The following is a 13,325-nucleotide window of genomic DNA, read 5'->3' as shown; positions in this document are numbered from 1 at the left end:
AGTGCTGCCTGGGAGCCAGTGTGGAACAGGACTGACTTGCTGGGCCTGATTCTGTTTGGGCACCCACCAGACAGCCTTGTCCCCAGCTGCCACAGAACCTGGCCCAGCAAGGACCCAGCTCCCTCCGGGAGGCCAGTGTACTCGGGGAGCCAGACCCCCGGGGCACAGCAAGTCACCAATTAAACGGATCCTGAGTGTGTGGCACCACCCCTGTGGAAGCAGCCCTCGTGGCCTTCACTTGTGTTTTGTGATCGTGGCTGTCGTGGCTGCGCAGGGTATGAAATGAAAGGGTCTCACAAAGCTGGCCTGAGGATCTGGGGTTTGAGCGCTGACAGCGCCTTCGCGGGCGCTCTGGGCAGGAGGGACTGTTTGCGGGGAGGCTGAAGGAGACAGATCACAGGAAAATTAAATGTGGGGTTTAACTGAGAAATAATCATTTTCTATGAAAGATAATGACTTCTCTGGAGGCAGGTATCAAGATTTATTGGCCCAAGAGGTTACTGGGGATCGGAGCCAAGGCAAGCACGGTGAGGCCTGGACAGGAGTAATCCTGATACTGAAGTCTTGCCGGGTCAATACATCTGAGCAGGAGCCGCTGGCCCCGCGCACGTCACGTGGGCCGGGATGTCAGCTGTCTGCGCCTTGGGGAACACAGTTCTCTGGCCAGTCATTTCATAGCCCGCCTCCCACAGATCCCACTGTCCTGGGAGTGGGGGCAGGATTCTCATTAGACCCCCTTCACCGGTCTCCCTTCAAGGTCACGGGCCACAGGCCAAGAGATGACTCCAGACACACTGCAGTCTGCCGGCTGCGTGGGCCAGGTCGTGTGGGAAGCCCTGGTACAGCGCCAGCCCAGCCACGGCATGGTGCCAGCGGTCACCCCCAGTGACCAGCCGGGAGCCCATGGAATTGGGGGCGGATCTGCAGTTTTCCACGCGGGAGATTTATTGCCATGCTGAACGCGTGTGTAAAAATACATAATTCCTCTCACATGGCCTCATAAATCCAGAAGGATCAGCCATAAATGGGAAAAAAATAAAAAATTACAGACTAATTTGTTCAGAAAACTAGAAAGGAATCAATAAAAAAACTGTAGCTCAAAATTTGGTTTGAAATCGCACGGGAAGGAACACATTTCCCCCTGGATCCGGAGCTCTCCCTGTGCTCGAAGGCAGGCCTGGGAACGGCCAGCGTGACATCCACACGAGCCGTCTTCGCCGGGGCCTCTTCCTGCAGCATGGCACGATGGCCCCGCGGGGTTCTCAGGGGCCCCCACCAGAGCTGCAGGGTGGAGGGCAGCACCTTGGGGCTTTGCCAAGACAGCTTCGTATATGTCTCCCACTCAACAAGTCATGAGAGGCTGGGCTCCCCAGGGGTCCATAAACGTAGTTCAGTGAGTGAGTTCTGCTCTTACAACTGGGGAAGCCTGGGGGCCCTGGCTGGGAGAAGCTGAGTCCTGGGAGATCAGCACCAAGACCGGCCATTCCTAAGGCCACCGTTCTGTCCACTGGATTCTGGACTCCCCATGAAGCAGGGATTTTCCAGTTCAAGAAGGAAAATGGGAAAGAATGGACGAGTGCATGGGTGGACGGGGGAGCGGATGATAGGTAATAGGCAGATGACTGATGGATGGATGAAGGGAAGGTGATAAGTGATAATACAGACGCATTGCAGGGAATTTCCTGGAGCACAGCTCAGAGGTGCCCTCGCTGGAGGGAGCCCTTTCTGGCATTTGACTGTACTGGGGACACAGCTCAGGCCCCACTGTAGCCCAGACACAGTTCTGGGACTGGCAGACAGGACATAAGTGTCCACTGTTGTCTAAAGCAGCTCGAGTGTCCCGTGGCTTCCTCAGGACAGTGGCCATGGCAACAGCACCGCCCTGGGTGAGGGGTGGGCGGCAGGGACCCCGTCAGAGCCTAGCAGTTGGTGGTTCCTGTGGGGAGGGGCCGTGGTTGTGGTGGCCTGTCCTGAGGGTCCATGAAGGACAGCTGCCCTGGCCTGTTTCATCTGCCCCTGGCCTGCTGAGACCCTGTCCCCAAGGGCTTCCACTTGGCAGGTCTCAGCTCCTCCTGTTGGTTCATCCTATGGACTTCTTTCCCCACAGGAAGTCCTCTGCGGCCGCAGTCAGCTTGGATTCCCTCTGCGGGACCATCGCTGCCTTTGAAAGCCGTCCAGGCCCACACAGGGTCACGGAGGGCGTGTTTGGTAATGGACGCCACCAGAAATGAGCTTTTGTTTCTTCCTGAGGAGTCTGGGGCACATGTGGGGAGGCCTTGCTCCCCCCCAGGGAACTGCCCAAGGGCTGGCAGGTGAGGTCAAGTGCCCTTCGACCCTGAGTGCCACAGCCTCTAACCTACGCAGCGTGGCCGAGGAGGTGGCACAGGGAAGGCACCTGCCAGCCTCCAGACAGCCACCAGCAGTGTCGGCAGCCCCCCAGCCACACAGGCCACAGGCAGCCCCCAGCCTCCAGAAGTCAAGCTCACGCAAACATCACTAATGATCTCCTGAGCAAGGCTGAGGGCCTCCGCCCCTTGTTCCGTCTCCCCGAAGCGTTCTCGTCCTCTCTCGTCCTCTGCTAATGGCCTCGTTCTGGCACATGGCCGAGCGATGAGCTTGTGCGAGGACCTGCCCCCTCCCAGCTCCTTAGGACTGTTCTCCCCCAAGTCCAGGACCTGCACCCCTCCTCGGCCAGCCAGGAGGGGTGCACCCTGCACAGCCTTCTCTGCTTCGGCCCCTTAATCTCTGGGCCGGGGTCCTCTTCCAGAGCCCAAAGAGCGACAGCCCATGTCCAGAGACACGCAGACAGAGCCAATTCACCTCTGATGTCGCGGAGTCACCGTGCATCGGTGACCTTCTACATGACCAGCTTTCTCTGAGTGGCAGCCCTGCCCTGGGGACATCCAGGCTTCCTGTAGCCTCCAGCACCCGGTCTGCAGTGAGCTCTCTGCTGTCTGTGTCACTGCAGGCTGTCCACTTTTTTCTCAGGAAACCTGTCTTGCCCAAGATTGCCCAGTGGCTCCCGGGCAAGGCCTGGGGACACGGCTGGCGTCTGCCAGTTCTTTGGTTGGTGGGCTGCCTGGCGCGGCCAGCTCACATAACACAGCCCGCGTGTCGCCCAGGATGCTTCTGGTGAGCTCGGTGGAGACCAGGTCCACCACCCCAGCCCCGGCCATGCCTTGTAGATCAGTGCAGGGGACCATGTCCAGGGCAGGAGCTGGGTCCCCCTGCCAGGTGCCTGATGGCCCTGTGCTGCCACCCTCGACAGTGCTGGCCGACCCTCTCCAGCCCCACAGGCCACCCTGGGCCGAGTTGGCGGCTGCACTGACCACCTGGGGAGCTTCCCAGGGAATCACCTGCCTCCCTACACAAGGGGAGCCTAGCCAGCCGACAGACTCAGACCGCTGGCCCTCCACAGCCTGGTTCCCTCCAACAGAACTTGATTCACCCAACTGGTCCCCGAGGCTTCTGCCCCGTCCACCTGCTTCCAGGCACAGGCTGGATTCCTGGGACCCCAGGGACAATGTTTCGGGAGGCTCCTCCTCAGACAAGGAAGCAACTCGAAGGTGTTGACAGAGGCACCCTCCTCTGGGGGGCCCAGCGAGCCCCCAGGAGACATGATGTCTTCAGGTGGGGAAGGGAAGTCCTCTGAGCTGGTGCTGGGGGTGGCCCCACTGTCTGCTGGGAGGCGGAGGAGGAAGGTGGCTGTCCCTGTGTGTGGAGGATGGAGGGCCACACTTCCATAGGACAGCACCTTGTCCCCTGGGGACAGGATCTCAGGCAGGACACTGCCATCCTGAGGGGGGCAGGCTTCCTCCGGGGGGGGGGGCTCCACACCCCCCCATGCCCAGGCACCCTGCTTTCAGCTCCCAGGGGGCTCCAGGAAGAGCCTGGGGGGCTTCCTGTTGGTGGGTGAACTCAGGTCAGCTTCCCAGGGTGCCTCTGGGCAGCCAGCTGAGGCCTGTGGAGGCCCAGTCTCTCCCCCTTTGCTGAAATCCGCTCCTTGGGATGCAAGGACCCCGAGGGGAAGGGCCCCGAGGGGAAGGAAAGGGACAGGTCTGGGCCTCTGCAGGAAGGCTTGTTGGATGGGAACGCAGTGCATCAGCCTCGGGGGACGTCTGCTTGGCCTTTCCAGTGTCCAGTTCAGTGGTCAGACTCCAGATGGTTCCTGTCCCTACCGGGGCCCACGGAGGGGACGGCCATGCCGGGCACCCTCTGTCTCCCACGCCGGAGGAGCCTCCCGCAGGCAAGGAGCGCCCCGTAGCCTGCTGGGCACCCACTCCAGGCTCTGGCAGGCTCTCCTCAGCCCAGACCTCGCTGGACACCTCTGCCGAGCCTGGCCGAGGGGCCGCTGGGAGAGGCGGTGGCCAGCCTGCCTGCAGGATGCCTGGCTCTGACCCTGGGCCTCCCGACACCGTGGAGGAGCAGCCGTGCAGGGCACTAGCCCCGCTGCCCGCAGCCTCTCCCAGCTCGCCTGCCCTCTGCCCAGTGCAGCCCCCGGAGTCTCCGGAAGACGGCTCCCCCACAAGCCCAGGTCTGCGTCCTGGGCGTCCTCGGCCCCCCAGTCTGACAGGGAGATGGGCTCTCGGAAAGCTGGACCAGGAAGGCAGACACCTTCTGGACAGACGGGCAGGGCGGGCTGCTCCCAGAGGCGGGGGCTCGGGACTCCACCAAGGACCCTGAGCTGGTCCCGGAGGCAGGTTCCAGAGGGGAGCCCTGGCTGAGGGGGCGGTGAGCTGGGGCTGGGGGCTGCCCGGGGGCTGGGCCGGGCATGTCACCTCCTCGGTGGCTGCAGGAGCTACAGAGAGAAGAGAGTGTGGGGACGTCACCAATGGTCTCACCCTGCCTTCCCGGTGACGCACCCCAGCACTGGGGTTGGCAGTGGGACGGAACCAGAGACTGAGTCAGGGGCCGAAGGCGTGTCCAGCGGGCCAGTGTGTGGGCCCTGTGACCCCAGCGGTTAGCCCCATCCACCCCTACCAGGACGTGAGTGACCGCAGACGTTTCTGCATCCAGGGACTCAGGCTCCCACCGTCTGAAGGCTGACCGGCAGCATGTGCCTTGTTCTGTCATCTGAGACCTGGATGTTTCAGACAGGGAGTCAACCTACCGCCCTTCAGGGGCTGCCTGGGACCCCGTGATGTGAGGGAGTGGGCGGCCTCCCAGCTCCGCTTTGGAAGAGGCTGGCTGTGATTTAGAAGTGACCTTAGATGACCCTTAGGTTGGGACTCAATGGTCCTGGTGCAAAGCAGGGGTGGAGGGCTGATGGGCGGAGCATCACCTGGACAGGTGGTCAGCTGGGTGGCTTCCTGCCAGGAGGAAGGATCTTGGGGGTTCTCCTGCCAACAGGTCTTTGTTCTGCAAACACATTGTGAGCAAGTCTGGGTGCCCCCAGGAGAGACCCCCATCTTCCCAGCTCAGGGTCTCTGCAGGGGACCTTCATCGACCCCAACAGGAGGTGGGGGGGGTGACCACCAGAGCACAGGGCTCCAAGGGTGGGGTGGGGGCCCTATCTTTAGGGGTTTCCAGCCTCGGTGGCCACTGCAGCAGGTAGCTGGGGGGTCATTACCACATGAGAGGTTCAGGGGCCGTGCTTTCTGGAGGGGCCCCTCCTACTGCCCCACCACTGGCTCTCAGCCGATTCAGCAGCAATATCCCTGTTTCAGACCCAGGAGGGCGTGGGGTGGGCTGAGGGAAGGAGCAGCCAGGCCAGTGCACAGGCACCGGGGGGGTGAGGCCACCTAGCGAGAGTGCAGGGAGCAACGGCTTCACCACCTCCACGCCCAGGCCCAGGCCCTGCCCGAGGACCCCACAGGCCCAGGTAGCTCCCCAGACCCCGTACCTCTGCTCCTCTGACCACTGGCTTTCCATTTCCGGGGCTTCCCTAACGGGGCTGCCGGCAAACTCCAGCCCCACTCTGCCCCCACTGGGCTCTGGCTGCCTTCAGCCACCTGATGGAAGCAAGTCGGAGAGTTGGTGCACTCAGGGTGTGGGTCTGGCCTCAGTCCGTGTCCCTCCGCCGTGGAGAGAGCCCCGTGCTCTGGTGACCCCACGAGGAACACAAACCCCCCCTGCAGAGGGCCCTCCAGACCCTGTACACAGACACCCGTCCTCCAGTGGGTCCCAGTGACCCACCAACAGATGGACCCCTGGGAAAAGCCAAAGTCTCTGTCCTGTCGGCACCCTCACCTGATGGCGGGGTCACTCCACCCAAAGCCACACAGCGGGGCAGACAAAGCAAGGCCAGGCCCTCACTCACGCTGGCTTCCTGGGGGCTCTGGGGGCCCCCCGGCTCCGCCTGCCAGCTCCGGCCCCGGAAGCCGTGCGTGGCTGCCCGTCAGAACCTGGCGAGGGGCTGGGGTTGGTCTGGGGTCTCCTGCGAGGCCAGTGACCATCAGTGCTGACAGGACACGGAAAACATGGTGTCCAGGAATCCTGAAGCCACACGAAAATAATCTTAAAATCCACACTAGCTGCAGCGCTCGTGTTTGGCTTAGGCGAGACATGCAAATACGGGGTCGTCTGCTCCTGAAGGTAGCGCTGTGGGAAAGTTACTGGTAGGAGTCCCAAGGAGCTTCTGGGAGAAGGTGGGGCAAGGGCAGGCCTTGACCACGCGGGAAGATCAGCCGAGTGGGGACAGAGCGGAAGAGGGGCCTACAGTCGGGCCTTTGCCGAGAAGCCGCAGGGACGCCCACCTGTGTGTCAGCGTCTCCCTGTACCTCCCTGCACCCTGGGCCTGGCAGGTGTGGGGTCTGTGATGGTCCCCAGACCACCAGCCCGAGGGGACTGGAGGTATTTAGCTAAAGCCCAGGTTTGTGGAACTTTTACCAATGGGAACCCACCCTCTGGCCCATGGCCCTTGGTGCAGGTCGAGGCATCCTGGGTCGTACAAAGAACCTGGGCTACCGATGACGGTGCTGGTGCCCCCAGGGAGCCTCCTCAGGTGCAGTGTCCTGAGCAGAGAGCAGCAGGTGAGCGGTCAGAGTGACCCTGTACTCTGGCTGCCGCTGCCCCGCCCGGGCACCTTGGCATGTAAGGCTGCCGCTCTCCACCAGCCTCCCCTGGGGTCAGGCCAGCCACCGGCCCTGGTGTCTCCTCTTCCCAAGCTGGCCTCAGTGGCTGCAGGTGAACGTCCGAAGCCGAACTTGCCCTGGGGTGTCCCCTCCTGCTGCTTGGTGACAGGTCTGTGAAGCAGTGAGGGGTGGTGAATGCTTGCCGGGCCGCGCCCTCCTGGGGTGTCCAGCCTGGGCCACCTGTCTCCACACGTGGAGGTCGAATCACATTCGGGGCGGCACTGGCTGGTTGCCCAGTGGTCAGCGCACGGGCAAGGAAAGACCGGTCTGGGCCCTCCCCAGCCAGCAGCTCCCAAGCAGGGCCCATTGCCCCAGATGGGACCACTGCAGCAGGGGAGGGTGACGAGGCATGGGGCACAGCGCTGGGGCGTGGTGGAAGGGAGATGTCCATCTGTCCCTCAGCACAGAGCACGTGCCCACCAAGACCTCTGGATGGAGACTGACCGCTGGTCCGCGGCACAGCCCCAAGTGTCGAGCTGGGCCCACTGAGCTCGGGGAGGCACACCGGGTTGGAGGCCTGGATGCCAAACACACTGCCGTGCTCTTGGCACACTGATGGGCAGCGAGAACGCCCCATCACAGCCTCAGGAACGGGACTGGTGTCCTGACGCCTGGGTCCGAGGGCAGTGACTGCAGACGGGCAGCTCTAGAACGTCCTGCCCTCTCCAGGGGCAGCCTGGGGCTGCTTATGTTTCCTCTGCCCCAGGCGCTTGCTGCTCCCCCAGGTCCCCGAGCAGCTCCCAGATGCAGCCACAGCAGGGGGTGGGCAGGGAGCAGGCTCGGCGGGCCATCCTCTGCCTGCCCAGCCCAGCAAGCACGCCGAGTGGGTGAGGCAGCCCAGGGCCTCTCAGAGACCTGGGACGCAGTGTGAGTACAGGTCAGTCCGTGTGGGATTTACCTGGACGTTGTTCACAGAGAGAAGCTGAGGGCCAGGGCCAGGGTGCCTGCGGTGACTCACGGCGGGACTCGTGGGCTCTCAGGGCTTCTCCAGGGGTGGTGGCTGGGGGGCTGCCAGGCCTGTGCAGTGTCGGGGTGCATGGTGGGCCCTCTGCAGGCCCCTCTGGCTGCTGGCTTGTCTCAGAGCCCCCCTCCCAGGCGGCCTGGACTTTGAGGCGGGAGCTCTATGAGAAATAGTGGAGGGTGAGCAAGCCCGGACACCCCTGGGTGGACGGCAGGCTCCCATAATTAGGCCCAGGCTGAAACAAGTGGGCATAACTTCACATGAGCCCTGCACCCTGTTGCTGATAGTCCTGAGACAGGTGTAGACGTCAGGCCGGGGCGGGGGGGTGGGGGGCGTGGCTGGGTGCACACTGGGGTCTGTGTCGGGCGGCCTGGATGCCCCTCCTGCAGCACACCTGCCTGGTGGTCACCCTGCAGTGGGCCTGCTGACCTTCACCGGGTGCTTCATGGACCAGCTAATTCTGTGCTTCCCACCAGGTGAGACCAGCATCTTTCCCAGCTCACAGAGGCTGCTCAGGCTGGGAACAGCCACCCTCCCCTCCCCTCCCCTCCCCTCCCCTCCCCTCCCCTCCCCTCCCCCCGTTCACAGCCTCCTTCATGAGGCAGTGGGCAGGGATGGGGTACTGGGCCAAGCATGCCCTGTTGCCAGGGTCCCCTCAGGGGCTGGGCTCTCCAAGGAGCCCCAGGCCAGGTGCTTCTTCTTGCCCCCAATCCCCGCCCACTACCATTAGGAGTTCGTCGCCTCCCCCAGGGCCTGGCCAGGGCCACCTTGCCCAGGAGACCTCCTTGGGCACCTGAGCAGGGACTGCCCTCCATCTGTACCCGCCAGAGTTCTTTTCCTCCCGGATGTGTTTACAGGGCACTTGTACTTTCCCATGAAGCAGCCGGCGCCAAGCATCTCCTGGCCCCAGCCAAGCCTCCAGCCTGGTGAGAGCGCCCACCTGGAGCGGCTGGGGTGTGGCCTGAAGCCCCTGCTGCAGGCAGGCTGGGGCCTCTGCGGAGAGGGGTCCTGGGGTGCTGCAGGAACAGTGTCTCTCGTGGGGGGAGACCAGGTGACTGCTCCGCAGGCATTAGATGTCCCTCCGACCCAGGCTGAGGAGGAAACGTCAGCTATGACCCCAGCCCGGCACCAAGGCCCACATGGAGGAGAAACCCACCTGCAACCCGTATGCGGGGCAGCCCGGCTCTGGCCCTGGGTGGGGCCTCCCTCTGCCCCTCCAGATGCCCCCGCTCTTCTCATCCTGCTCACACAGGAGACCCCCGCGCACTGTGGCTCCAGCAGGAGGCAGGAGGGAAGGCAGAGCGAATGTCCCTGGGCCTGCGCCCCCCCACCCCCAGTGTGGCTGGGACAGGCTGGCTGTGGCCCTGCCCTCCGTGCAGCTGTCCTTCTCCAGGTTCTGGGTACTGCACCCACCTCTAGGACTGGTCCCTTTGTTAGACTGTCCCCATTGTCCTCTGTTCCCTACTGTGTCTCTGATAGCACACAGCTCAGCAAAGCCACCTTGCCCACACTCAGGCCTCTGCACACCCACCCTGGGAGGTGGCGGGCCCTGACCCCAGCTTCCACCACCTGTCTCCACCTGTGACACAGCACTCCAGGCTTGGGGAGCTGTCCCAGGCCCTCCAGCCAGTGTTTGCTCTAAGGGGAGACCAGGGCAAGCCCTCAGGCAAGGCCTGTTCTGTAATAACTGGATCCCCTTCTAAGTCCTCCTCACGGTTCACCAGTGAAGCCATGCCCTACGGACAGTGTCACTTGCATTTTTCTGTGGGCGTCTCCTCCTGTGCCATCCCCTGGAATTACCCCCACCCCCCACCTCCCTAGTCCAGGCAGGCGATGTACGGGCAGCCTGGGGTGTGCTGAGGGCTCCAGAACTCAGGCATTCTCAAGCTGTGATCACATGATCACACAGCTCAGTCTTCACCACCTGCCCACTTCCCAGGACAAGCTGGCCTCACCGGCTCCTGCTCCAGGTTGCCGAGGCCTGTTGCAGCTTCTCTGCCAAGACCACCTGTGTGGCATCTTTCCTCTGGCTGCCGAGACACCTGGGGTGGTGGCAAGGGGACAGCCTCAAGTTGGTCCAGTGGATGTGAAAGACCAGGCATGGCCAGCCCTGGGCTCCCCCTCCTGCCGCAGGACACCGGGAGGAGGCCGAGATGCGTGCGCAGGGTGGGGAGCCCTGGGGGGGCCTGATGGACCCGGACAAGGCTGCCAGTCCCCCCCGCCCCCATGACCTTTTTTGAGTCTGAGAGAGGAAGCACCTGCAGCCCCAGCCCAGCCCAGGGGTCCTCTGTGGAAGGCGATGGGTGTGGGATAGAACAGCCCGGCACCCTGGTGAACTGCTGGACAATCTTTTGGGAGGCCTACATGGCAATAGCAAGAAGCTGAAAAAAAAAAGCATTGTCACTGACACAATTCCATCCTAGGAGTTTACTTTAAGGACATGATGTCTTGGATGAGCCCTCTAGTCGGAAGGTCCAGCTGTAGGGGCGGTGGAGGAGGGGTTAGTCCCTCTGCGCTGGGCACCTTGTGTGAGTGGCAGTCATGGAGGGAACGGACAGGTTGTCCTGACTGTCAAGTGCACACTCAGGTGAGTCTGCGTTGTCCATTACAGGTGCTGCTCAAATAGCCGGGGGCCCAGCTCCCTCTGCAAGAGCTGACGAGACAGACGGGGAAACAGGTGAGGTGGGCTTCGATGGCTCTAACATTCATGGATTTACTTCTCACTTTACTGCCCTATCTGACTTTCTGCGAACACCCAGTGCTATTTGGATGAGTATTGTTTGTTCCGCAAGGGTTTCAGGGCCGGCGCAGGACAAGACCCCGGGGCAGGACCAGGACTCGAGCAGGCCAGGCGGGAGCTGGGCGACGTGGCTACGCGCATGCGCTCACCTCTCACCTGCCCCGAGGCCCCCAGCGCATCTTGTCGGCCTCCTCCTTCTTGCGCAGGCGCAGCAGCCCTGCCTGTGCTGCGCCCGCAGCTCCTGTTCCCGGGGCTCTGCTCCAGCATCTGAAGCACGAAGTGGCCTAAAGCCTGGGCTCGGCACTTGGGAACCCCGCCAGGCCCCACCGGGGCGGGGTAGACCACCGGGCTGCGCCCCGGACCGGCCTCTCCGATGGGAGCGGAGCCCAGCGCAGGGGAGACCAGCGGCTCCAGGAAGCCCTCCTGGACTGCCCACCCCACTCATCCCCATGTCGTGCCCCCTTCCCAGCGGTGAACTCCCGAGGACGGTGCGGGGTCCTCATCGTCTTGGCCTGGTTTGTGCTCCAGAGGGTTTGAGAGCGGCCAGGCTGGTGCTGTACAACCTGGGCGCAGGGGCCAGCCCTGCCCAGAGCAGCCTGTCAAAGTGCCTGCCCCCCCCCCCCCCCGCAGGAGGAAGGGTGGAGGGTGGGTGATGCCCATGGCAGGCAGAGTCTCCCTCATCCAGGACCCACTGTGGAGCCCCCGGGGCCAGGCTGTAGGAGAGGCAGCCCAGGAAGAATCTGGATCTACTATTGGCGAGCAGTGCCCCCCGGCACCCCCCATGCTCCTCCTCTCTGAGGACATCTCCCCGCACCTGGTGAGTGGGTTGTCCTGAGGGTAGAGCCTGGCCAGGGGCAACAGCGAGGGGTCTTGGTCAGGCCTCTCTTCCTGCATGGGCTCTGAGGACAGAAGGAAAACAGGCCATGGTCGCCTTACGTAGGCGTCCCAGGGGCTTTTCTACAGGGGGGCTTTCCGGGCAGGATGTCTGGGGCAATTCAATGCCCCCACGTACTCACAGCTCTGCACCAGGTCATGAGGCCATGCCAAGAGGATTGACTGTCGCCTGTGCCCTGATATGCAGTTCTGCTGTGTGAACCCACTGACCATGCCAAGGCCCAGACCCAAGGACAGGACACCCGAGGACGACTCAGTGCAGCTGCTTCACTTCCACAGGAGAGACTGAGGCCCAGAAAGAAAGAGCGACCCTTTCGAGGTGCAGCACCAAGCGGGTGGGGTGACATCGGAGCCCAGACTCCCAGCTTCCACAGCTGTCTGGCCACTGACGGCTGCTGGCTGCCCTGCGGCGCTGGGTGTGATGAGAAACGGCGTCTGTTCTTCTACGAAGGTGATGTGAGGACCTGTGCTTCTAAGAGAGAGTAAAGGGGGTTGGACTGTGCATTTAATGTCCCACCGAGGAAAACTAAGAAAATAACTAAACACAAAAGTACTTGTGTGTGTGCATATATGCAGATGTGTCCACACACATGTGCAAGGCAATGGTTTTCCGCACGCATCGGGCACATTGCACACGGATCCCTGAGAGACAAAAAACCAATTAGGTGAGACCCGTGATTGTTACAGCTTACTGCCTTGAGAAGTTCCCAGCTGCAGTGTGGGGAGGGGAAACTGAGGTAGAGGGGCAGAGCTGTCTGGAGAGACCAAGGCAGCTAGAGCTGGTGGGATGGAGAGTCGGAGAGGAGAGAGCCATACAGAGAGACCTGGAGATCTGTGGCCTGTCCCCCTGGAGCCTTCAGTACCAAACCAGAAGGCTGGGGATTATGTCTGTCTCTACCAGCCAGGCTGCAAAGCCTCCTGACTCGTGGGTCGTAGGGCAGAGTACATGGAAGCTAGAATAAATTGTCACCAGCAGAACAGCACAACCAGAAACGTTAAAAGAGGTCCTTTAGGCAGACAGATAGTGATGCCAGAGAGGAAATCCAGCTCCACACAGAGGGATGAAGAGCAGTGGGTAATGAAAAACATGTATACAGCCCTGGCCAGTTTGGCTCAGCGGTTAGAGCGTCGGCCTGCGGTCCGGAGAGACCCGGGTTCGGTTCCCGCTAAGGGCACGTACTTCGGTTGCAGTTTGTCCCCGGCCCTGGTTGGTCGTGCGGGTGGCAGCCACTCGATGTGTCCCTTTCACGTCGATGTTTCTCTCTCTCTCTCCCTTCCTCTCTCTCCCTCCCGCTCTATCTGTACAAAAAAATGGAAAAATATCCTCGGGTGAGGATTAAAAAACAAACAAACAAAAAAACATGTATACATACAGGGGTATATATGGACAGGTGCAGGCGTATATACATACAGGTGTATATATGTACTTGAAATATATAAACTTTAAAAGGTAGTTGAGTGTTTAAAATAATAATGTGTTGTAGAGTGTGTAAACTGTTTTAAATAAAACGCATGAGAAGAGTTGCATACAGTCCAGAAAAGGAGACAAGGACCTATGAAGAGCCTCAGCTCTGGGTGAGATGATCGGTATCCTGCGGATGGACAGCGTGTGTATTATATATACTAGAGATCCCACAGCAACCACTAAAATATCAGG

The 13,325-nt window shown here is 61.6% G+C and overlaps 1 protein-coding gene across 1 annotated transcript in view; it reads right to left on the bottom strand.

The window, feature by feature from the left end:
- Positions 1–572: 572 nt before the first annotated feature.
- Positions 573–13,325, bottom strand: part of CCDC187 (coiled-coil domain containing 187) — a 35,637-nt gene continuing 22,884 nt past the window's right edge. Inside the window, 12 exon segments of the mRNA XM_036261653.1 lie at positions 573–703; positions 3,044–3,556; positions 3,559–3,674; positions 3,676–3,730; positions 3,733–3,814; positions 4,227–4,336; positions 5,742–5,941; positions 6,843–6,953; positions 7,025–7,168; positions 9,990–10,076; positions 10,931–11,041; positions 11,589–11,673. Of these exon segments, the coding sequence (XP_036117546.1) occupies positions 573–703; positions 3,044–3,556; positions 3,559–3,674; positions 3,676–3,730; positions 3,733–3,814; positions 4,227–4,336; positions 5,742–5,941; positions 6,843–6,953; positions 7,025–7,168; positions 9,990–10,076; positions 10,931–11,041; positions 11,589–11,673 (1,745 nt within the window).

The sequence above is a fragment of the Molossus molossus genome, unplaced genomic scaffold (genome assembly GCF_014108415.1).
Source record: "Molossus molossus isolate mMolMol1 unplaced genomic scaffold, mMolMol1.p scaffold_m16_p_14, whole genome shotgun sequence".
Lineage (NCBI taxonomy): Eukaryota > Metazoa > Chordata > Mammalia > Chiroptera > Molossidae > Molossus > Molossus molossus.
The sequence above is the reverse complement of the archived record's forward strand: the minus strand, read 5'-3'. Positions and strand labels throughout refer to the sequence as shown.